The sequence below is a fragment of the Ruditapes philippinarum genome, unplaced genomic scaffold (assembly GCF_026571515.1).
Source record: "Ruditapes philippinarum isolate M1 unplaced genomic scaffold, ASM2657151v2 ctg1042_1_1_1_1, whole genome shotgun sequence".
NCBI lineage: Eukaryota > Metazoa > Mollusca > Bivalvia > Venerida > Veneridae > Ruditapes > Ruditapes philippinarum.
Window position 1 is genome coordinate 161,697 of NW_026853694.1, and position 27,781 is coordinate 189,477.

Below are 27,781 nucleotides of genomic sequence, written 5' to 3' on the forward strand. Positions count from 1 at the left end.
CAAAATATGGTACTGATAACTCCTGTGGATTTTGGTCAAATTCCCGCAAACAGTTTGATCTTTTTCTATTTGAAGGTCTGACAGCAAGTTTGTGTAGTGAAGAGGAACGTGCCAGAGATAGGCTCAAATAGGGATGGTACTGACGACTCCTGTGAAGTTTCATTGAAATATCACATGAAGTTTGATCTGTGAAAGCCAGACTAAATTTTTGTATTTATAGCTCTGACGGCCATTTGTGCAGTGATGGAGAATGTGCCGGCCATTTACACATCAACAGATGGTACTGGTCACACCTGTGTAGTTTTTTTTTTGAAATCCCGCATGCAATTTGTCCTGTGAAAGCTAGAAAAGATTTTTCTATTCATAGCTCCGGTGGCTATTTAATACAAAGAGGCAGAATGTGCCGGCCATATTAAAATACTAGGGGCGGTACTGATCACTCATGTGAAGTTGTATTGAAATCCCACCAGCAGTTTGACCTGTGAAAGCCGGACAAGTTGAATGCGGACGGACGGATAGACAGACGGACGGACAGACAGACAGACGGCGAAGGCAAAAAAACAATATGTCTCCCAAAATTTGTGGGAAACATTATAATTTAAACATTAATAACAGCAAATAATAAAGAAAGATACTTTTGTTATTGAAACAAACAACATTAGATAATGACAACAACAAAATAACAAAAATATTACAAAATGAAACAATTAACATACAAACAACATAAATAAAACGAACACTTCAACCAAATAAGAAGAAATATACTTACATTAATATACATAACAAACAGTTTATATATAAAAAGGTAAACTTCATAATGTTGATGGAAGAACTGGAACTATCAGTTGTTAACATTTTAGAAGAGAATGGAAAAGATTATACAATGAATGAAAAGTACGAAAGAAAATGATTAAAAACATGGTGATACATCACATTAAATGTCAAACTTCACTTGTTATACTTTTAACGTTCTACATTCAAATATAATGCAGCAGATGTAGCGAATACATGTATATAACGCCTTTTAGATTGATATCAATATCCTGAAATAATGTGTTATACATAAGTATGTTCTCAAAATTAAGTGGCATATTTCAAACAACAGTAAGCAATAAAATTATCGCGTTAACTATCTGAGTAACTGGTTATATTTCGTGTTAACACAATAAATAACGTATATGTAACAGACTAGATATTTTCTTCTGTTAGATAGATAAATTACGAATAAGTATCTAACTTTCAAAAACACTAAAAGTGCTCAGAACTGCACCAATTAAATAAAATAAAAGATAAATATCTGTTTATCTATAAAGCTTTTGTGTTTGCAAACTTAGGTATCAGATAATTATGATATCTGTTATTTATCGTGTTAACATGAACAATCACAAGTAAGGCAGATAGTTAACGGGATCATTATATAATTAACTGTTGGCAGAAAAATGCTATGATACAAAGTAACAAAATCAATCTAATATAAGTAATAAATATAAATTGTTATAGTAATCCAGAAATTCATTTAACATGAAACTGATCTTTACATTATTGTTTCATCAAAAGTAAATGTTGTTTACCGCAAAGAACAAAATGTTGAATTTTATGAGTTTATATCAATGTTAGTCGCTGTAAAATTATACACATATTGTACATTATGACCTCTAACATTGAACATCCACATTTTCCTTCACACATTCATTGCCGTAAGTTGTGCAAAACGAAGAAAATCCAGAAGTGCCATTCAGATATTCTATATATAGATTTTGCAACGTGCTTTTCGTGACTTGATCTTGACAAGATGGCGTAAACACGTAGCCAGCATATTCTGGGTGATAGAACAAACCCTCGTTCTCAGAGTCGACAGGAACTGTAGAAAACATAGGAAGGAACATATTATGCAATAACGGTTGGAAGGTTACAAATAACATAGATATTTATTTATAGAAATGCATGTACTTATACATTAAATACACCTTCACTAATTCATGACAATTTCTGCAATGGAGAGCTTTGTTGGGGTGTACAATACGAAATATCATTTGTCTTGAATATAAGCTTGATACTTTTACGGTGAAACTTTCCTACAGTTAAAACATAAAAACCGTTTTTCTTCTTTTTTTTCTTTATAAAAGGGAGTGTATATTGGTATAATTGAAGAAGCCTGGATGAATTCGAATGTATGCCATATTGCCAAAAATTTATGGTAGTGTAAAACAATGTACCTGTATGTAGAATAAAAAAATCATCAATAATCGGAAAAAGATCGATAAACATACCTTGGCAGTCTGGTACAGGACTGGCGGCGATCCAATTACCAGAGGCGCCACACACATACCACATGCTATAGCTGAAGGATGGACCAATCGTGAAGTTCTGCTGACACATGATCATACAAAACCTGCCATAACCCGTTTGCCAACCGTTACATAATCTTGCCCCGTTAATAGGAACATTTAAAGGTTCACACGGTGTTGCTAGAATATATGTAAAAATGCATGTATGGAAGAACTTAAAGTTGTCATAGATTGTTGCTAAAATGATATATGAAAGTGTAAGCATTGAAGATATTCAGCTTGCCTGACTTAATACTTGTTTACAATATTAGTGGGTTGAAAAGTAATCATCTGCAATTTCAAATGATTTCTGTAATAATATTTAAATAAGATTAAAAAACAAACATGAAAATTCCAAGCTAATTATAGAATCACATTTGCTAATTGTAATTGATACTTGATACAGCAATATAGATATTTTTTATCTAAATTTACGTCATTTGATTCAAAGGCGACATTTCAACAATGTCCCGTTTAAAAGTATAAGCAATTATAGGTTGACCAACAACAAAATTAAAGAAAGTTGGCAATGCAGAAATGAATTCTCGAGTGCAAGGAAACTGCTTTTCTTACGCGTATTATATTATTTTTTTATATTTTCATTTTTTTTTCTGTTCTTTTTTATTATTTGTTTGATTTGTTTCATTCTTATTGCAGTGCTTCATTTAAATCGTGCGCGAGTTTTTTGTTAAATATGTTTCGCAACACCCCACGAGATATATTTTCCTTCTGCATGATCCCTATTATTTAAATAGACGCCACCCTTAACAGTCTCTTTTTTTGAAACTATCGAAGAAAGAAGTAGTGTTGCCAATACTATTGTATGGTCCTGCCCAGCCTGTATGTATAACAAGTACTTACGTCTAACTTTGATCTTAAACGAACACTCGGTTCTTAGCCCGTTTGAGATTTTTGTGGCAACGTATTGTACCGTAAAATCGCCCCATGGAAAGGTGAACTCTGGAGTATGATAGTTTGACACGATATCTAGGGCAGACCCTCTACTATCAGAGAACTGGGGTTCTGTCCAGCTGTATTCAATAGTTTGCTCTGTTGCATTGACATGAATATCTTCATGGCATCCGGTCACCATTGGGGGTGCTATATCTGTAAATAGAATTGATATTGTCGTCAGAAAATTTCTCATATGTGTCGCTAACGTTGAAACTCGGCATATTCCGTCCACTTTCTCATCTCATTAAATATCACGTAAACTTTTTGTATCGACCATGATCACATCTAGTCTCAATTTCAGTAAATGGTGAAAGGTTTGAATATTTACGAAAATGGAGGAAAAAGTAAAGATTAATGTTGGGTGGAAAGCTTTAAAGTTTGACCATTTTAGGTTCTTCAGTCATGTTGTTAAGATGTAAATGTTGTAATGTCTTAACCTATTCATTTAAGCAATAAGCAATCCTTTTTCACACCAAATAGGGTCAAGCTCTTTTAGATTCCTCATATTTTTAAAGTATTTATGATTGTTATTTAAAATGCATGGTATTAGAGATCTAATACAAATCTTTATTGTTTTTCTTTGTTTCTTTTTTATTCTTTTCTATTCAGATGCATTCAAATTGCACAAATAATGTCGTTCTTCAGTTATAAAGATTTTTGAAAGAAGTTATTTTATTTTTAAGTAAAATCTATAAGTTCAAAACAATACACAGAGATTTAAAAAAATCTAATAAAATGATATTAAGATTATTTTAAATAAATAAATTTTAACAAACAATTTTAAAACATTTAAAACAAACAATAAGGTTTAATTTTATTCAAATGTAAGCAAGAATAATATTTGGATGTACATAGTTATAATGAAAGATAACTCACAGAGTTAATTTTAGTAAGATTTCATTTTATTGAAACAATAAATTCACAAAAATAAAATACTTTAAAGATATTTTAGTATGTGATTTAAATTCGTCATACAATATGACATTTTTTTACCATTTTCACATTTCCCCCCTTTCCAGCCATGAGCACACTTGCACCAAAAACCGCCGAGTAGATTGACACAGGTAGCACCGTTAAGACACGGTAAACTTTCACAGTAGTTGGAGACTGGAAATAGAACATCAAACAACTTTTTGTCGTTTTTGTTTCTTTCCTTTTCGTCGGAAATTTCCACGAATTGGAGTACATTAACATTTATATTTTAAGTAACGTTATGTTCAACAAAGAGTGAATATGAGGATACAGTTAAAAGTAAAAAAAAACTTAACATTTCGTCATTACTGATTTCATTTTTATTTTTTATCACACATGTTTAAAAAATCTGCGTGGCACGCACAAACATTTTTATAGATTGTCGAAAGAATACTAGAATCTCATTGATTGCATGCAAACAATTTAATTGCACGTTCTTACATAAATTGTTGAAATAAAACATGAGTTTTCATGTTAATTGTCTGTAGATATTAAATCATTTTTACATACATATACATGTAGGTTCTCGACCACTCCAGGAAAAATCACTCTGACATTGTCGAACTTCATCCCCACTGGCCATACGGTAACCCTGATTACACGAGTACCTTGCTGATGCACCTAACAGTGTTGATGTCAAAGACACAGTGCCATCTTTTATGTTTCCAGGGTGACCACAGTCCTCTGTGTTGACAGAAAAAGCATACGAATGTTATTTTGTTATCGTGCATATATAAAAATATTGAATCTGGTATTTCAAGCGGTATTTGCAAAACTTGTCTAAATAAACAGGTAATTAGCGTTACAGATAAAGTCCGTTCGTACAGACTGACGAGAATACTTAGATATTGTTTATGCTTATTTAATGGATAGGTAAATAATAAAACACTTACCAGTGCATGTTTTAAGATCTGGATTTCTCACATAGCCTCCTCTACATGTACACGTGTATGAACCGTCGGTATTTCTACACTCATGTTCACATCCATGTGATGGACCGGCACACTCATTAGTATCTGAAAAATTATCACCATGTGAACCATCTCACCAACGTTCCAATTATATATTGAGACCATACTACTCAAACAAGAAAACGAATCATGTTTTAAACATGATTCAACTTTGTCAATGTACTGAGGCAGATTACGATTATCGAAAAGCCTAAACACGAAGACTTGCAGTTTTGTCAGTTATAAACACATATATATTTTAATTGAAAATAATACATGTAAATGTTGTTATAATATTAACTTGCATTTGGTCATCACAAAAACTAGCCTTACATACACATATATTAAAACTATTTATGCAGATGTATTTAGAATATGGTATATGTAGTTCATTCTGTGGTGTGGAAATATTTGCGATTTTTTGTTAGATGAAATTATTCGGAAATAATTGATCGCGCAAATATTATTTATTTTTAGGCAAACTTTCTTTTATAATTTGCAAACAAGTTTTCATACATCATCTCACACTTTTACAGTAATAAAGGCTATATACCAGCACAGAAAGGTGGGGAGAAGCCAGTTGGACAGCTACACTTGTCAGGGGAAATACACGTGCCGCCATTCGGACACGTTGTGGAACCATCACAGAGAGCTGAAATTATGGGAGTATTTAAGTATAAATTTAGTTGATTATTTGTGATCTTAAGGGCAAGAAAAATCTATCTCTGAAATAATTTATATATTTATGGATATTTGTTTCATAAATTAGTTTATTTTTTATGGCGGGACCATAGTTTATGTGCAAACACGATTAAGTCTTCTTCATTAGGTTTTTATCTGTAAAAAATCATACATGTACATACGTATTGCCAACAAGTTTAAGTGTAATCCAAATTGAGCAATAACAAGTTTATATTTGTTTGTTATTCTGGCGCTGATAATAAAAGAAATGTTAGCAAAGGTATTGCTTGAATGAAGAAAATTTCCATAAACTCTTGTGAAATATCAAAATATGACAATGATTGGCCCTCATTAAACAAAATAAGTATATAAGGTAGGGTTGCAGTAACACTGTGTAAAAGGTCATTTTGCAAGTCTGTAACTTTACTGGTTGAAGATGACCTTGTGATTTAAGTAAAAAGTTGCCAAACGTATAAGAAGCAAAAGTTTACTTTGCTACACGGTCAATGGGTTATATTTGGAAATCATTAAACAAAAGCTTTTGGAAAAAAGCATGTATGTGGTTTTATGAGTCATTAACATATATATTTTGAACTACCATCGTTTATTTTATATATCCTTATCTCTAAAAAAATGCATTGGGCAAAATATTTAAAGAGGAAATACGAAACATCTTACGTATGTTACAATTGGTGCCCATATAACCGGAACAACATTCATCTTTGTAACAGATACCTGGGCATCGCGTGTAGCCACGACTGAAAAAATACGTTTAATCACATACAAAACCATTGATTTTTATCAAAGTCTTTTTTCATTACAAAGCCTCAAAAGCTTTATAAAGCAATAGAAATATTCAAAAACGTTTCTGTATCTTTACAAGTCTCTTCCAATTAATGAACTTTGTTGAAGATATCGCTTTGTTTGCCAATATTTATCCGTTCTTACATACATGAATTTTGATAATACACTCGTACTTAAATTGAAAAAAATTGTGTGGATGGAACCGAAGCAAAGTGTGACATTTATTTCTAAGTTCTTGTAATTAATCCCTCAAGCAGTCACCATCTAAGTTTTATCATTACGTCTTTAAAACCTTTACATTATTAATTACATGACGAATATAATCAACAAAGTTCAATTATACAATTATTGTTATGTAAATCTCAAATTCCAACACCTGTTATTGGCAGAAGTGAAATGAGCAGCATCTTAATTTGCTGGCAAGTTGCAAATCTTAAATTCTTACTTTTTACTAGATTAATGATTAACTAAATTACTCACTACTGCCTGCCGACCGACCGACTGACTGCACTCAATCACTCACTGTATTACTGACACACTTACTTACTTTCATCAATTATATAATATTCTTAGTAAAGTGTGCTCTTATTCACATTAATAGAAATATGAAATTAGTTTTTCAGGTTACCTGTATCTTGTACATCTGCCAAGCCATAAAAATCCGCAACTATAATATGATGATCTTGTTCTGGTGCATGTTACTTGGCAATCGTAAGACACTTTACAGAAACCAGCATTCACAATCCTGAATAAATAAAACAGAAAACAAAAGCCTGAAGTGGAATTGATAATCAGGTAGATTTTAACAATTTATGTCTTTTCTTACTTTTCTTACTTCTTTAGATCTCTTCTGATAAATAGGCATACGACTGTGTACATAGATCTTCCGTTTCATAACATGATATAAAATATCGCTTTCAAACAAAATTTTAGTGTATATTTATTTGTGAGTAGTGGACACTTTTAAAACAACGCTGGTCCGTGCAAAACAAAAAGGTAGATTCTCAATTCAGAAAATATTCATACAGCAGCATTGATATCTAAACTATGGAATAAAAGTATGGTAATGATATTTTTCAAGTATAAGTATGATAACGTATAACGTTCGACCAGGTGTCTCTGCAAGTTAGCTTTGCTCAATACTACTTGTCTATTTAAAACATCGAAATACAATTTATGATGCAGAAGATTTTCAGTCACTAATTAAACATTTCAATTTTGAGAAATTAGCAGTGAACAGTGTACTAAGCAAAAAGGCATAGTAATTTTATAGTGAAAGCAATGTTCCGCTGGAATGCTCAGTTGGCAAAGTAATCTAGCAGTAGCGGGACTTCTGAAATATTGTGTAACAATAGTATAACATTGTTTTCCTGAAATGCCGAGCTGACACAGCATTCTAGCGGGACAGTCCGAAAGATTGTATAACAATGCTCTGATGGAATGTTCAGCTGCCTAAGCAAACTAGCGGGGCATTCTTAAATATAGTATGAAATTGTGCTGCTGAGGTGCCGAGCTGGCCGAGTAATCAAGCACTTCGTCCCAAAATAGTATGCAAACAAGACTGTATTTGTGAAAAATGCTATGCCACCGCATAAATATAACAGAAGTAGATTTTTATTGGTTCTATATAATTGATCTTTGCCATAATGCATTAGTGTCTAGTGATTTTGGGGTTTAATGTCATATTCTAGCATGTTAAATCATTAGACACACGTGCAGATGTGTCTAATGTTAAGATACAAAGGTCATAAATTGATTCCAAACTAAAAGGATCTTTACTGACACTATAACATAGCTGTCTTAAACTCTGAAATGCATGTGCAGTATTTTTTCTAAAGAACCATCTTTTCAAGTAAGCATTACCAATTTCTAAAAAACATAATCATTATTAAATACATGGTGTGAAGGTCCTCAAATTGTTTCATTTAATATAACAGCCACCGGGATTATTCGGACAATACAAGCAAATCGGTGTGTTTCATAATGTGTTGATTTACTTCACGAAACTAATCCTATTGTAGGGAAACATATATACATTACGATAAATGAATGCATTCCTAGATATATATGTCCGTTTTTTTATGATAGTGTATAGAAATACATTGTTAAATTATTATTATTAACAAAGTAATAATAATAGTAAAAGTAATAATAATAATAAAAATAGTAATAATTATAATCATCGTCATCATCATCAACCCTGTCACAACACAACTACTAACATCATCAATAATAATAATAATAATAATAATAATAATAATAATAATAATAATAATAATAAATAATAATAATAATGATAATAATAGTAATAATAATATTAATAATAAGTATTATAATAATCATAATAATGATAATGATTATAACAAAGTAATAATCATGATAATAATTATAATATGATAATGATAATAATCACAAAGTAATAATTTTATTATTATTATTAATAATAACAATAATAATAATAATAATAATAATAATCCTTATAACAATAATAATAATAATAATAATAATAATAATAATAATAATAATAATATTATAAATAATAATAACAATTATTATAATAATCATTGTCATCATCATCCCTGTCACAACAGCACTACCACCATCATCAATAATAGTAATGATTATAATAATGATAATAATAATAATAATAATAATAATAATAATAATTATAATAATCATCGTCATCATCATCATCATCATCCCTGTCACAACACCTCTACCACCACCACCACCATTAATAATAATAATAATAATAATAATAATAATAATGAATAAAAGTAATGTTTATGTAAATTATAATCGCATATAATAAATTTTTTTTCATTATACTTATAAATAATTCGTAATCTCTTGTTAAAAGAAAATCAAATGGATAACTGTCAAATCATTTGAAAATGAATCAATTGATGAAAATCCAATTGGATTTTTTCTCCAAAAACTTTTATTGGAAACAATTCCAGTTGAAATGTTTTATAGTTATTAAATTTTTTTCTGTAAAAATCCATTCAGAATTTTTTCCAGCTTTCAAAATGGGATTATTTTATTTTAGAGAATACGTTCTTCAAAAATAGTCAGAAAGTCATTATAGGATGTATTCATGGTGATTTTTATAGTTTAAGGGTTGTTGGAAAAATTGAAATTCCCGTTGAAATAAATAAAAATGTTAGCAAAAAATCCAATTGGAATATAAATAAATTCCGCCCGGACAGCATAATTCCGGGCGGAATACATGAAATTCCGCCCAGATAATTTTTTTTAAAATACAATTTTTGATAAGAAAAATTTATAATTAACATTAAATCTTTCGGATGAAATGATTTTTAAGTGTTTAGGGCAAGTATAAATGGTAGTGAAGTTTGCCACTATCCCGGTGGTGCAAATATTTCCCGGTGGCTGTTCATCTATACACACCTCACAACTGTCTTGCTAGAGTTCATGACCTGAATCATTTAATGAATATCTCTATAAATCATGACCTTTAGACTTACTCCCAGCTATTGAATATCTTACATAAAGTTTGCAGAAACATGTATTTGACATTTCAATGCAAGTTGTTGCTTTTCACACAAAAATATTTGTTAAGTTTTTATTATATGTACATAATGAAAATCAATCAGCTTTGGTAGAGGAGCTATAGATGATATCATATACCAAATATCAAAGCTCTAAGCCTTGTACATTCAGACAAGAAGATTTGTCTAGAGTTTTGTATATGTACATAACTAAAATCAATGACCCCCGGGGCCAATTTTGACCCAATGGCTATAATTCAGATGCTGCGATGGCATAAAAATGCTCTGCTGGAATGTTCAGCTGGCAGACCAATATAGTGGGACATTCTAAAATATGGTTAATATGCTCTGCTTGAATGCTGAGCTGGCAAGACATTGTATAAGATGCTCTGCTTGTATGCACACCAGTCTAAGCAATCTAGCTGGGCATTCGTAAATATAAAATGGCGCTGCCAGAATGATGAACTGGCAGAACAATCTAGCAACACATTCCAAAAATAGTGTAAAAATGCTCAGCAGGAATACTCAGCTGGCAGTTTAATCTAGCAGAGAATTCTGAAATATCAGTTTACTGCGACTTATTCTTGGTCATTTTTGTGCCAATGTAGATAATGACATATTTCTTCTAGGGACTAGAAGTCCAAACTATTTGGGTGAGTGGAGCACTTGCAGACTTTTAGGAATTTTGGTGCCAATTGAGATCATGATATTTTGACTTCTAGGGGCCCTCAATAAACATTTTTTGGTCTGCGATTTTCCCTGAAGCACTAACAGCTTTTCGGGAAGTTTTGTGCCAATGCAAATAATGATATTTTTTATTCATGTGGACTCTCCAAAGTCCACATCTTTGGTCTGCGTCCGATTTCTGAACACTTTCAAACTTTCAGCATTTTTGTGCAAATGGAGGTATTGAGGTTTTCGACTTCAATGGACTGGATTTTCTTTGGTCTATGGCTGATTTTGAGGCTTCCGCAGACGTTTAGGAATTTTGGGGCCAATTTATATAATAACTTGTTTGACTTCTAAAGACCCTCTAGGGTCGTTCTTTGGTCTGCGATTGTTTTTTTTTTTGTTTTTTTGGCTCTTGCAGACTTTCAGGAATGTTTTGTGCCAATGGAAATAATTACATAATTGAATGTCGGGCATATGCAACAAAACTGACTCCGGAGGGTCCCTAGCAGTCAAAAATGTCATTAAATCCATTGGCATCTTACATTTCTGAAAGTCTCTGAATGCCTCAGAATCATTCGCAGACGAAATAAATTCAATCTTTGGGTGCCCTTTGAAGACGAAAATGTCATATCTGGTACTTTTATTTTGAAGAAATAGTTTCTGTTTTTAGGGGAAAACATGTTATGTTACAATAACAAACTACCTTCTGGTTTGTGTTTTCTTGCAAACAACGAACTGTTTCTTTTAATAGATTTATTGTGAAGGAGGTGTAATAATTTTATAAGAAAGGCATATCTCGTTATATGACCATACAGTTTGCTTCATAAAATACTTATTGTTTTTAGACGAATAGAGGCAATATCCTAATTACCAACTACCTTCCAGTAGATAGTTGGGGATTCGCGAAAATAACAAACTAAGTCCCCTATTGGACATAGGGAGGGAGACAGGGTGTTTCAATATTGAAGAACACACCTGTCTTGCTATATATCCGTTATATTTATAAGGGAAAAGTACTTTCCGTTTTGAAGGTAAAACATGCAAAGTTCGAATTACCAACTTCCTTCTAGTAGGTAGTTTGGGATTCGCACGAATATCCAACTGAGTCCCCTGCTCGATTCATTATGAAGAGGTTATAAGAATATTATAGCAAAGACACATCTCTTTATATAGTCGTAACATTTGTTATTATCAAAATACTAATTATTTACAGACGAATATATGCAATATCCGAATTACCAACTATCTTTTAGTATATAGTTGGGGATTTGCGCGAATAAGCAACTAAGCCACCTGGTCGATGTGGTAAGACGAGGTGATACCATTTGGTGTCATATATCTTTGTACTTTTATTTTGAAAAAAAAAATTCTTAGACTAGATTCAGAGAAAAATATGTAATGTTCCAATGACCAACTACCTTCTGGTTTGTAGTTAGGTATTCACGAGAATAACAAACGGAGTCCACTGGTCGATTTATGGTTAAGGGATCGTAACAATATTATTGAAAACACATATCTTGTTATAAAACCGTAACATTTGTTTCATCATTTATTTTACCGTTACACGAGTTTCATCAAAATATTTTCTGTTTTCAGAGGGATATATGCAATATACGAATTACTAACTACCTTCTTGACGGTATTTGACGATTTGCTCGAATAAGCGACTGAGTCTCCTGGTTGACATAAAGAGACAGGGTGTTTCAATGTTGAAAAACAAATCTATCTTGCTATATATCCGTTATAATTTTCCGGGAGAGTACTTTTTGTTTTGAGGGTAAAACATTCTTCGAATTAACAATTTTCTCCTGGTAGGTAGTTGGGGATTCGCGCAAAGAACCAACTAGGTTGTTCCCTGCTTTATTCTATGTTTAAAAATGTATGATGTGTTCGAAAATTTCCTGCTTATTATAGTGGATTGGATTATTAGCTACCAGCTATTTAATAGTTGGGAATTGCGAATAACCAACTACCAGCTACATAAAGTAGGTAGTTGGTTATTCGAATATCCAACTACCAATTACCTTGCAAATTAACGCAGAAGAGAGTTATCCGGCAGGGCACATGCAAAGAGTGAGACTAAAAAAAGGATTGGAGCACCACACTATATTCCGTATTCCGGTATATACCGGACAAGGCGCTTGAATGATAAAATGCTAAAATCTTGTCTTTTTACCTAACGGAATGAACTTTAACAGGTCTAATTCATCTTATCACACCGAATTAAGTACGATAATAAAGGAATAATGTAAAAATCGGCGAAAAAAACGATATTTGTCTATTTTGTGATCATGATTTCTGCAAGCGTCTAGAGGTACTGCTCCAATCCTGTATTGAGTTAAATCCCATGCAAAACACGGAAATTATCATTAACTGAGGTGAAAATTGAATAATTTTACAGTGGAAATACGGTTAATAAAAAGAACGCATTTTCTTTCATCTATATTTTCATTAATATTTCATTGAAAAGTGTGTCATAAATGTTATTTATCATGTACTATTTTTGGAAATGAATCAATATTATTAAATAATATCAAACTATCACGCATATTATACAAATAAATATTGACGTGGCTTTTGTAAGTGATAGATTTATAAAGTGATTATGATATTCAAATGAAGGGAAAACACCTATTTTTTTCAATAGTCTTATTTATATCTTACATGCAATTAATGACCTTTCAAGTGAAATCAAGCAGAACAAGTTGATATTGATCTTTGCTGCAGTTTGAATACCATATATTTAACGCGAAACGTTGACTGTATTAAATACAATATTGCTATTATCTAATACAATTGAATTATTATCAATGGGTTAACCATTTGTAATACCAAAGTGTTTTCTTTTTCTTGTTTTGCTTATCTTATATATGAATTGTTGAAGACTAGGTACGTGTTTTAATAGAAATGCTGTCTGATTTATAATATTCAGACTTCATTACGTCTGATCATTAAAATATCCATTTTATTGTGTTATGCCCATTATTTATCTTTTTGGGACACATGTATTTGTTTTACATACGATCAATACGCCGCTTTTCATAAAATGGTACGAATGCGTCACATTCAATGTTCCATGATGACCGTCAAATGAACAAATCTGCAGATGTTTCTAAATTAAGTTTTCAACATTTCCATGTTAAAATTCCGAATTTCGCAAAAGCCGATGCAAAGGTTCGTGGACGGTAGCTTACAATTACCACTACCGTCCACCAATAGGTACAATCGAACCCAACCTGTTGTACTTATCATGGTTTTAACTTTCTTGTCTACGTATGTGTAATACAAAATAAATAATTATCAATCACATTAACGATCTTCGATTATACACCAATTTACTTTTAGACTAAAAAAGTACAAATAAGCTAAAGATAGAGCTGTAAATAATGAACTTTATCCCATAAACCACGGTGGAGAAGTGTAATACCACGTCCTATCCATTGGACAGGTATATATGTTTATATTGTTTACCTGCTATAAACATTGTATAATATTTCAGGCAATAAAATTTGAAATTGGATAAAATTGGATAATAAACCCATTTTATAGAAACGATTATTACATGTATTATAATAGTTACGCCATTTGCGTTGTACAAACATAACGTCAAAGCGTGCTTATATTAGCGTTATGATATAGGCTTATTTAAGATATGTGATAAATAGAAAGTTATATCCAGGTAGTTCAATACTAAATTGTATCAAAGTGTCTTTTCTGTTAAACAGAACCTGCGAAACTGCTTAATATATCATTAAACAAATTCAAACCAGTCAGTCAGTCAATCAATCAATCAAGCGACCAATTAATTAACTGGCCAATCAATCAATTAATCAATCAATCGAACAATCAATCGAATTATCATATGACGATGGCTAAAGTGTTTGTCAAATGACCTAGAGATTACGGGTACGAGAAATTCTCGGATTAGGATTATTTTTCATAATTAAAATACCACTACCTTTCAACGCTGAGTGTATCAATATATATTACAGGAATAATAATTTTAGGATATAAATCTAAAATAAATAGTATAGATAAATAATACCTCAAAAGAAGTCCAACAACCACGATTTGAATAACGAACATAATTCAAAATATTGTATGATAATAGATGTCCTACTGAAACACAACTGGATAATTTACGATCTTTAAATATTACTTATTTCGTTTTCGCTTTTAAATTTTTCCTTAGATATTTTATTTACATCCGGGGAGCTATGCATAGAAACTATTCAACGACTTTTACGCAGCAAATGTTGTACAACTATTACGAAAGACCGGTAGGGCCATTTCAACTTCATGAATTCCAGATTTCCACATTTTAAACTTCGTGAATTCCGGTTTTCAACATACGGAATTCACAAATTCCCTTTTTTCATCTTCATGAACTTCACGAATTCAACATTTCAACTTCATAAATACACGATTTCAACTTCAAGAATTCATGAAAGCATGAAGATGAAATCTGGAATTCATGAAAATGAAATGTCCCTACCCGTCTTTCGTAAACTATCTTGAAAGACATTCATATAAGCGCTTATTACTATTATATTGCCATAGCTATAACATATATCTTGGCCACATTTAATTTTCATAATATAAACGTTATAATAATAATAATAATAATAACAATAATTATAATAATAATTATAATCACCATCATCATCATCATCATAAGCAGCAGCAGCAGCAGCAGCAGCATTATCATCATCATCATCATGATAATAATAATAATAATGATAATAATAATAATAATAAAATCATTATTATTATTATTTTCATCATTATTATCATTATTATTATTATTATAAAAATCACCTTCATCATCATTATCATCACTAACATCATAAACATCATTATTATACTCATCAACACCATGATAATATAAATGATAAAACAATAATGTTAATAATGATAATTATAATAATCATCATCATCCTCATCGCCATTATCATCATCATAACCATCACCACAATCATTATCATAATCTCGTCCAGCGTTTTTTTTGTATCATCAAAACAATCATTTAACAACAGTATCAATACAATGTTTGCTATATCTTAAGATTTACCTTAATGAAGGTAACATTAAACTCGTATTACATCTACACAATTGTCATTTATATGAAAATGGATCAGTTTACAAACTGCGTTATGATAATATATAAAAGAAATTTGCAGTTCATCTCATATAAAACCACATGAAAGACCGCTATATATTCGCAGTTGGATTGATTGTCGTATTTCGTGAAGTTAACGCGTAGGACTTAATTCTGGTTGCTTTTTTATAAATTTGCGTGATTTTCAAATACATTTTCTGTAGTTAATCTGGATTGTTATGTTTGTTTGTTTGTTTATTTCATTTTACGCCTTTTCCAACAGTATTTCAGTCATATAGGCGGGTAGTTTCCTAACCATCGTTCCTGGAGAGTTACACCAGTACTAGACTACCTTCCTCCGCGCTAAACTACCAAAGCATCTCCCGGGGATCGAACCCACGCCAGAGAGGTTATTGCATTAGAAGTCATCGACTCTAACCCCTCGACCACGGATTGTTATGACGATATTTTACTATCTTACTTAAAGTGACATTATTTTTATTTATTCATTGACAAGTTAAGCTGAATTGACTATTATATATTTCAAAAGTTTGACTGGTATAATGGTTTCTGACCAAAACTTGATTTTGAAACATGTTTAGGATAAAAAAAAAGAAAACTATTTTTATGACAAAATTACTGCCCGACTCTATTTATAAATTGATTTTTACTGGTGAATTCTGTCGGATAATAAAAGAAATAAGAGACACTCTTGGATCAAGTTATTTATCGCTCACGCGGAGTAAATAATAAAACTGAAAAGAATAATGGCAGATTTAGACTTATTTTGACTTTCACCTTTTCACCAACTATTTTCTCTTTGATGGGCATAATGTAATTTTAGAGCCCATTATGCCCAAGAAAAGCTTTTTATTTTCGGTGTAATTATACAGTTTCCAAGGGGTTACTCACTTTCTTATTCTTTTTTTTTTTTTGCCTTTTGGCAATAAGTACAATTATGTAATTCTGTTAAACCCAGACTTAAGTCAAGAAAAGAAAGGACTATTTAAAACAAGGAAGCATAATAATATTAATACTTTTACTGAGGGATCAGGTACGTCAGAAATACAACAATCAGAAATGATAATATGACTAAGAATGCAATCAAAGTATACTATAGAAAGTAAGTCATATTAATAAGCAAGGCATAAAATAATGGAACAATTCCGCACATAAATAATTAAGCATCAGAATTGAAAAACACAAATCAAAACACAAAAAATTCATTCACCTAAAACCTTTAACATAACACAAATAATGCATTCACATTCCAACATCTAACATAATAAGCAAAAATAAAAATGGGTAGGAGGGAGTGGCGAAATTGAAGAAAAAACTAAAGAAATGACTAATAACTAAACGTGTCTGACAAAAACTGTGCAAATTACACGGAATGTTGAATATTTATAGACGGCGTAGGAATACAAAAATTCAATTAACCAAAACAGTTAACCCAGGTAAACACCAACGTTAATTATAGATAAGAAAAATTCCACGCCAATTCATAATTAAAAGATTTGTTATAAAGAAAATGCTATAAATTATGTCATTCTGTTAAACCCAGACTTACGTCAAGAAAAGAAAGGACTAAAAAGCAAGTAAGCATAATAATATCAACACTTCACTGAGGGATCAGGTACGTCAGAAATATCACAATCAGAAATGATAATATGACTAAGAATGCAATCAAAGTATACAATAGAAAGTAAGTCATATTAATAAGCAAAGCATATGTGAATACAATAATTCCGCCAAACACAAAACAAAAAAGCAAAAAATTGTATATATGATATAAAGCTAGCAAATAAAAAAATACACAGTAAACAAGCAATTTTTCATTCCACAAACACAAGCACAAAAGAACTTTCAACTGACATTATCTCCCAATAACGTAAGAAAATGACAGTTACTATAATTTAATAGTAAATAAATCCAAGCAAAGGTGCAGGATAAATCTAGTCCCATAATGTTCAAATTAATAAAAAACATTAATAATCAAGCAACCTTTTAACAATTACGCTAAATTCAACTAGAAGTTAATGTCATTTTTAAACAGCACAATGAAAACAAAAATAATTCGAGATACACAAGATATCTGACTGATAAATAATCCTAAAATGTATAAAAAATAACATGTCATTACACTAAGTTTAGAATATTGACCAGACAAATGAAGCCAAGGTGTCCAACAAATGAATGTTAACATACTGGCATAAACACAAGATGTCACGTAGGAGATCAAAGGTCAAGAGCATAACTACTACCCCTTAAAACCTTTGAAAACATGTGACTAAAATAGCCTGCATGCCAACATTCATTTGCCAGACCACACTTACATATAATTAATAATCAAATAATAAGAATAAAATAAATTGAAATATAAACACATTTAACTACTAGTATATACAACTAATATCATGTATGCGCCGCCTGTTGACCTCTTAAAATGACAATATCCACTTTACATGGCAAACTTGCCCTTAACAATATGTGATACGGTGTTTATGAAAAAAACTTTTAAGAACATCTGTTCCAGCAAAATTAAGATGAAGTCCCCCATCCCTAATAGCATAAAGATTCCTTTTAGGACGACTCTTAAAGAGGAACGGTCTATACGACTTAATAAACTGACAATGTCTTTCCTAATATTTTAGTTGTAATCTTTCATTAACCAATTTAACATTTTCATTAGTGACATCAAAATCAACAGGTCTAGGTAAAATACTAGATACTATGATATGTGCAGAAGGGTTTTGAATCCAAATAACGTAATTCATTCAAAGTAATTCATCTAGTGTTAGTGTTAACCTAACAATATCATCAACTGAAAACTTTTCTCTCGAGTTAATATTATTGGTTCCAACGTGTACAAAATATATGGAGCTTTAACCAGACTAGAATCCGCATCTTTTTGATTTATCATCATTTGCAAAGTGTACCCTTTAAACGGGAAAACTGTAGTAAAAAATGACAAAAGGCATCTGATTTCCAGTTACCAATTAATTTTACACTTTCAGGAGAAATGTTAGAACGAAAAGCAAGACCCCTTCTATAAATGAGTGGAATCAACCCAATATTTTCAATACAAAGACGTTATTTCTTTTGGAACAGATAATACGATATATACGACCCATCTTTTAAAGAGAAAAATAAATCATTCTGTCAATGAAATTTAAACCTGTCATTAATTCATAAGCATACACTGGACATAACTCTGATTCGGACTTATTGCCTCCCTTTCTCCAAATTGAATGGTTTTCGACCAATTAAAATGTACTCAAATGTAATAACCAAACTATTTGATACAAGTGGTGCTTAAATATCTACCTTTGACAATATCGGATGCATTTGTAGGAACTAAATTAGATTTCCTGGTCACTAAAAAGAAAGCAAATAAAAATTATCACAAGTAAACGATATTATCTTGGTCTGAAAAATCTAAAGAAGCATGTATGATTGTATTTTCAGATTTTTATTCGTTCCCTCAGCAAATACCGATGAAATAGAATGTCTAAGTTCCTGCCGGAAAGTCTTAATTTCTAAATCTGAGTTAAGAAATTACCAATTATGAACCATCTTAAAATGATTCTCAGTGACAATAACATCTGTCAATTGAGGAATTTGAGATACCTGATAACATACAATCAATACAAATGCCATTTACTTAGACAACCAGCAAAACAGTTTCTATCAATTTTTGACTTCTAAAGGAATTTAGAAAACTTGATCACTAACATAAGCAGAACATTCAAGTAACCAAATCAGTATTCGGTTAACAAAACTCATACTTGAAAGGACGGAGTCCCCAACAAAATTCAGTTTACAAGCAGTTTTTGAATATCCTCTAAAGATGCTAAATATCGATCTAACCAAGATTTGACCAAAAATCTAACTTCCTTGAGCCTTTTCTTAGTAACCTCCATTGTCATAGTATCACTATCAAACAAGACACCTAAGAAATCCTAAAGAAGGACACGCTTTATCCACAGCTTCCTCTATACCACTCTTGATAAAGAACTCTCGTAACAAATAAAAAGGCGAAGTTGGCCGATGATTGATTTTCAACACCGCCAAAATCATCCAAATAATTTGAACAGGTCAAACCGCATTCCCACATCATAAAGGCAAAGGCATTTGTCACTCTCTGACAAATATGAGCTGATGACCGAAGTCCCATGGATAGAACAGTATCAAAAAAGATGTGCTTCTTCCAAGCAAAACTTAACTTAATTGTATGCTGAGGAACAAAACATCCGTTTCATGAACTCGACATCAATGTTTTCATTGACCAGAACTTTACATAATTCAAAATTATATTTTCTAGAAACTTTAACCTGTTCATAAACATGAACAGTGCCATCACTTAAAACCTGCTTCAGTGAAGCACACATCTTGCAACTTTTCTTATGATTGCTAATAACATCACAACTATGGCTTACATTGGAAACCTTGTCCTTGCTATTTAAAACAGAATGCTTACAAAATTCTGGCAAGAAAATATCAACTATCTCTGAATCTTATTCATCTTTCGACTCAGAAATATTTACAATACACAACCCATTAGTAAGTCAATCCTGAGAATGCAAACAAGAACTGAAACATTCCAGGTGAGCTTATTCTTTCCTATCAGTTTGCCAACATGTTAACAGAACCTATTTCTGCCATTTAATGTCATTAAATGTGTAGGTACTTTTATTTCTTTGAAATTTGTTACAAAAGAAAACTTTAGATTCATCACCAGAACTCACAAAAGTTTAATCATTTTGCATAGTATATTCATGCCTAAGTTTAAAATGATAACACGAGTTCTGTGTTCCTGAAGCAAAAATTTAAGATATAACTTTTCTATTAGGCTTTGCTAAATTGCTTAATCCACATATTGATAATCATCACTCCAAGTGCCATGGTCTAACTCAATTTCTCCGAGAATAGCAGCATATACTGCTTTAATGGTTGAGAAGTCATAAGAACTGTTCAAATACATTAATTTCTTGAGTAAATCTAAATTGTCTAGATGACATGACAATTTCCAACTCTCCTGCCATTTAACCATGTTTGAAGACTTGGAAGTGATTCCTGATTTAGTGACCTGTCTCTCAACATTTTTAGATTTTTTCTCTTTAGGATCTCAACAAAATTCTTCTGCCTCTGAAGACGAAAATGAATAACTAGATTCATCTTCGGACTCCGTACTAGTCTCTGATTCTGTCATTTCAACTACATTGTGCTAATGTTTTTTCTTTGCCTTTCTCTGCAAATTTGTCATTTTGCGTAAAGAATCAATGTTCATAGCTTTCGGATTCGAAGGACTGTCAAAGGCAGCTGCAATGCGAGTTTTCTTACCAGTACTGATCTCTTTATTCACTTTATCCTTGGAGATAGACGTTGAACCCAGGGGATCTATCGTACATGTATTTGCGCCTAAACTTTCGGATTTCACTCGTGAATTGAGAATGGGTGGGGAGAGTATTTCTGCCTCTGGCTTTGTTGGTAATGATTTTTCTAATAAGGAGAAAAATGCTTCTCTTTCCAAAATCTGCTTTTTCAAAATGTTTAACTATCTCTACTCCTCTAAACGTCTTTGCTGCTCGTCTACCTGATTAAAACGAGCTTACATCACATTTTTCTCCAAATTTACGGGTTTTCCTGTTTGTTTACTAGATGACGATGACTTGGTAGATTTCAATTCGTCTGACTTATCAGCATTGGAGTTGGACAATATTTTCTCACTGTTCGTTTTCGTATTTTTAGGTTTAGCGCCCAACTCATTGTCTTCAATTTTAGGTTCATTTTCAACCAACACCTTCACTCCTTCCTCATCTAACATCTTATAATCTATTTTCTCCTGGTTTTTTACCAGAAATTCTCTGGGAATTCATTCGGCGGGAAATTCCCAATTCCGAGAGTTCCTTCCGTTCACACAATACCACAGTACTACATTAAACAGTTCCTTTCTCTTGAAGATTAATTAAAAATCAACGATTTTTGACGAATACAGTTAAAACCATCAAAACAATTTTAACGAAATTGAAGAACAACTAAAGAAACGATGTCTGACAAAAACTGTGCAGATTACGCGCAATGTTGAATATTTAAAGACGGCGTAGGAATACAAAAATTCAATGAACCATAACAGTTAACCCAGCTAAATAGAAATGACGTCACCAACACTAATTATAATTTTCTATGAAGAAAATGCTATAAATTATAGTGATTTTGTATTGAAGTAAAATGACTTTGTTTACATTTTGCTACCTTTGTGACAAATTCATTCATATTTAGTGTTATTTTCTTCAGGTGACAAGCATCTAACATGCCCTCAAACCATTATTTGAATGTTATAAAATTAATATTTGCTTTTATAAAGAAGTAAAATTTTATTCATTTTTGAAGCATAATGTGCTTCTACATCAAATTGTAAGAGAAATTACTAGTATGTTGCTTTAAAGAGCCAGCCAAACGCTGGTTCACGAACTTGGCCATTGAGCTACTTTATGGAAACTATAACAGGAAACCAAAGATAAAAAACCTGATGAGAAATAAAATAAAAAAAAACATTTCGGAGCATAATATGTCTGTCATATAATGAAGGTATATAACAAAACAATATTGTCGTTATGGTAACAAACATGATAAGATAATGAGAACAACAAAATAACAAAAACATCACAAATGTAACAATAACGATCACTTAAAACCAAAGAACAAAATATACAAATGTATACAATCATAGACTTTACTAACATAACAAACGGTTTATATATAAAACGACAAACTTCATAATGTTAACGGAAGAATTGGAACTATCAGTTATTAACAATTTAGAAGAAAGAGAATGGAAAGGATTATACAATAAATGCAAATCCTAACTACGGTAGCAAACGATTTAAGACAAAGTGATACATAATCATGTTAAATGTCAACCTCCACCTAATATACTTTTTATGACTTTATTAAAATCTAATGCAGCAGATTTAGCGAATATGAAACTTATATTATCGCCTTTAAATTGGTATCAATATCCTGCAATGTATATCAAATAAACATGTTCTCAATGGTATTAATTGTTATAATTATTAATTGTTATAATTATCCAGGAATTCATTTAACCTCAAACTGATCTATACATTTTTATGTTATGAAACGTAAATGTTGTTTACCGGTAAAATACCATTCTAGGGCAAAGAACAAGATGTTGTATTCTTGGAGTATGTAACAATGTAAAGTTATACACATATTGTACATTAGGGCCTCTAACATTGAACGTCAACATTTTCCTTTACACATTCATTGCCATAAGTTGTGCAAAACGAAGAAAATCCAGAAGTGCCCTTCAGATATTCTATATATAGATTTTGCAACGTGCTTTTCGTGACTTGATCTTGACAAGATGGAGTAAACACGTAGCCAGCGTATTCTGGGTGATAGAACAAACCCTCGTTCTCTGAGTCGACAGGAACTGTTGTAAACACAGGAAAGGAACATATCATGAAATATAGGTGGGAATGTAAAAAATAGCACAGAAATTTCCTAAGAAAGACATATCATCTCATTTACGATAACACTAAATACACTTTTATGTTTTATATATACATGGCAAGTTGATGTTTCTGCAATTGAGAGATTTGTCTGGGGTGTACAATAATACCAATATGATTTATGTTGATCATTCTGTAATATAAGCTTTATATTCTAACAGTGATTGTTGCCTATATTTAAATCTTTTTCTTCTTTTTAAAAGAGAGTGTACATTTGTATAATTGAAAACTTTTTGATGAATCTGCATTCAAAACTATGACATATGGACAGACATTTATGGTTTGATCTTTCTATAATATAAGCTTTATATTCTAACAGTGACTGTTGCCTACGTATAAAATCCTTTTCTTCTTTATCAAAGAGAGTGTATATTGGTGCAAATGAAAAACATTTTGATGAATTTGCATTCAAATCTATGACATATTTGCAGAAATTTTGGTAGGGTAGAACAATTATAAAGAATAGCATCCCAAATCAGAACAAACCTTGGCAGTCTGGTACAGGACTGGCGGCGATCCAATTACCAGAGGCGCCACACACATACCACATGCTATAGCTGAAGGATGGACCAATCGTGAAGTTCTGCTGGCACATGATCATACAGAACCTGCCATAGTCCGCTTGCCACCCGTTACATAACAGTGCTCCGTTAATAGGAACATTTAAAGGACTACATGCTGTTGCTAAAACAATATAAAAACAAGTATGGAAGAACATAAAATATATTCAGCAAGACAGACTATAAATACTTCTTTACATTACAAGTGGGTTGAAAACTCATTAACTGCAGTTTCAAATGATTTCTGTAATAATATTTGAATAAGATTAAAAAACAAAGATGGAAATCCCAAGTTAAATATAGAATTATTTTTGCTAAGTCGCAGTCAATATTTCTTTAATATCTAATTGATACTTTTTATTTATTATATATATATTTTTTTATCTAAATTAATGTCATCTGATTCGAAGGTGACGTTTCTACAATGTCTCGTTTAAATGTATAAGCAATTAAAGATTTACCAACAACAAAATTTAATAAAGTTAGCAATGCAGAAATAAATTCTCGAGTGCAAGGAAATTGCTTTTCCTATACGTATTGCTTAATTTTTCATATTTTCATTTTTTTTATTATTTTTTATTTTATTTTAGTTTTGTATTTTTTGCTTCATTCTTATTTAAATCGTGTACCGCCTCCGTGGTCGAGGGGTTAGAGTCGATGACTTCTAATCCAGTTACCTCTCTGGCGTGGGTTCGATCCCCGGGAGATGCTTTGGTAGTTTAGCGCGGAGGAAGGTTGTCTAGTACTGGCGTAACTCTCCAGGAACGATGGTTAGGAAACTACCCACCTATATGACTGAAATACTGTTGGAAAAAGGCGTAAAATGAAACAAACAAACAAACAATTTAAATCGTGCGCGAGTTTTATTTAAACATGGTCCGCAACACCTCACCAGATAGATTTCCCTTCTGCATCCCTATGAAGGTGCATTTAACAAGACACCATTCTAAACAGTCCTAGTTAGCCCCCTTGTTGCTTTGAAGCTATCGAAGAAAGAACTAGTGTTGCCAATAATACTGTATAGTCCTGCTCAGTCTGTATATATAACAAGAACTTACGTCTAACTTTGATCTTAAACGAACACTCGGTTCTTAGACCGTTTGAGATTTTTGTGGCAACGTATTGTACCGTAAAATCACCCCATGGAAAGGTGAACTCTGGAGTTGGATAGTTGGACACAATATCTATGGCAGACCCTCTACTATCAGAGAACTGGGGTTCAGTCCAGCTGTATTCAATAGTTTGCTCTGTGGCATTGACATGAATATCTTCATGACATCCGGTCACCATTGGGGGCTCTATATCTGTAAATTGAATTATGATTAACGTCAGAAAGTTTCTCATTAGTGCCACGAATCGTTTGTTGAAACACGGCATATTCCATCAATTTTTGTGACTCGTTAAATAACATTACATGTATATGTATCGATACAATCAAGAATACACCTAGTCTCGTTTTCAGTAAATGGTGAAAGGGTTGGATATTTACGAAAATAGCGGAAAATGCAAAGATTACTGGTGGATTGAAAGTTTAAAAGTTTTAACATTATGGATACTACAATAATGTTGTTAAAGTTTAAATGTTGTAAAGTTTTTCAAACCATTTATTTAAACAAAAGGCATAACTTTTTCACAGTAAATATGATCGGGCTCTTAAAGATTTCTCATATTTCGTAAATATCTAAAGTTGTAATTTTTAATGCATGGTATTATAGATCGATCTAATAATAATCTTAATTGTTTTTCTTTGTTTCATTTTTTTATTCTTTTCTATCATGTCTATTACAAAATATGCATTCAAATTGCACAAATAATGTATTCAGTTATCGAAAGGAGGTAGTTTTTATATAGATTCTATAAGTTCAAAACAATACACAACTTTTTTAAAATCTAATAAAATGGTAATAAAAAGATAAATATGGAAAAAAATATAAAACAATAATACAACATTTAAAACAAATACTCAATACAAATAATATTAAGAGGAACATATTTACAACGCAAAAAGAGTGTGATAGAAAAAATAACTAATTCAATTGTAAACCTTGATTGTGAGTTTGGTGAATTTAGTACGTTCTCATTTTACTGAAACAATGAATACACAAAAATAAAAATGTATTCTATTGTGTGTTTTAAATTCATAAATGATCCAATGATAATTGTTACCATTTTCACATATATTCCCGTTCCAGCCATGAGCGCACTCGCACCGAAAACTGCCGAGTAGATTTACACAGGTAGCACCGTTAAGACACGGTGAACTTTCACAGTAGTTGGCGACTGGAAATAAAATATAAGTCTACAAATTTTTTCCTTTATATTTCTTTCCATTTCGTCGGAAATGTCCACGAATTGAAGAACATTAAAATTTATATACGAGTAACGTTATGTTTAACAAAAAGTATAAATGAGTAAAAAGGTAAAAGTCAAAAAAGCATTACATTTGGTCATAATAGATTTCATTTTTATATTCCATGACACATTTATAAAAAATAAATATCTGCGTGACACACACACACATTTCTAGAGATTGTAGAAAGAATACTAGAATCTCATTGATTGCATACAAACAATTTTAATTGCATCATCTTACATAAATTGTTGAAATGAACATGCATTTTCAGGTTAATATTTTGTAAATATTAAATCATATTTACATACATATGCATGTAGGTTCTTGACCACTCCAGGAAAAATCACTCTGACATTGTCGAACTTCATCCCCACTGGCCATACCGTAATCCTGATGACACGAGTACCTTGCTGATGCGCCTAACAGTGTTGATGTCAAAGACACAGTGCCATCTTTTATGTTTCCAGGGTGACCACAGTCCTCTGTGTTGGCAGAAAAAGCATACCAGTGTGATTGTTTTTTTAGTTCGATTGTGTAGGAAGCTATAAGCTTATGGACACATTTTCGAATCCGTTCCTGGAACCAACCAGTACTGGGCAATGAGTGTAAAGTTTCTTGCTCAAGGAAACAACGACTTACCCCTGACAAGGTTTGAACCCATACGGCTAGCGATCATGAAATTACTAGTCCGACGCGTTAACCACTCGCCCATGCCGTCACTCTACCAGTGTGATTTTGTTATCGTGCATACATAACAATATTGAATGTGATAGAATTTTAAACGGTATTTACAAAACTTGTCTTCATAAACAGGTATTTAGCGTTAAAATCCGTCGTACAGACTGACGAGAATACTTAGATATTGTTCCGGCTTATTTGATAGGTTAGTAATAAAAACACTTACCAGTGCATGTTTTAAGATCTGGATTTCTCACATAGCCTTCCCTGCATGCGCACGTGTATAAACCGTCGGTATTTCTACACTCATGTTCGCATCCATGTGATGGACCGGAACACTCATCAATATCTGCAATGTATAAAAGAACCCATCTAAATTTGAAACATTTCACAATGTTAACTTGAATTTACATTATTTTTTAATGATAAAAGACATGTGCGACAATGTTAATACACTGCAAATGAAGAACTGTATAAAATCTAAAATATGTTGTTTCTTGTGTTGGTTTTTTTCACCATAGATATTTTCGATTGCATAAATTTACAGAATAAGGAGTAGACAATAATGCATCTATAGTTATAAGCACGCGTATATTGTTACGCTATTGAGACACGGACGTCAGTCGATCACAATTGGTAGCTCGAGCCTTGGATTCCGAACTTGGGTAATAATGGACAATAT

The 27,781-nt window shown here is 31.8% G+C and overlaps 2 protein-coding genes across 2 annotated transcripts; both read right to left on the minus strand.

The window, feature by feature from the left end:
* Positions 1–1,572: 1,572 nt before the first annotated feature.
* Positions 1,573–15,100, minus strand: LOC132737554 (sushi, von Willebrand factor type A, EGF and pentraxin domain-containing protein 1-like). The gene is made up of 10 exons (XM_060724855.1): positions 14,918–15,100; positions 7,317–7,433; positions 6,563–6,642; positions 5,757–5,855; positions 5,147–5,269; positions 4,764–4,937; positions 4,275–4,388; positions 3,189–3,434; positions 2,271–2,468; positions 1,573–1,861 (listed from the first exon to the last, which is right to left on the minus strand). Exons 1-10 carry the CDS (start codon positions 14,956–14,958, stop codon positions 1,656–1,658), a joined length of 1,398 nt encoding a protein of 465 aa, XP_060580838.1. The 5' UTR covers positions 14,959–15,100; the 3' UTR covers positions 1,573–1,655.
* Positions 15,101–22,226: 7,126 nt separating this feature from the next.
* LOC132737557 (fibropellin-3-like) lies at positions 22,227–27,448 on the minus strand (the record flags this gene model as incomplete). The annotated part of the gene is given in 6 exon segments (XM_060724858.1): positions 22,227–23,429; positions 23,995–24,192; positions 25,127–25,372; positions 26,235–26,348; positions 26,730–26,903; positions 27,326–27,448. Coding segments are annotated over 6 exon segments (1,061 nt in total), but the record flags the coding sequence as incomplete, so codon positions are not given.
* Positions 27,449–27,781: the final 333 nt, after the last annotated feature.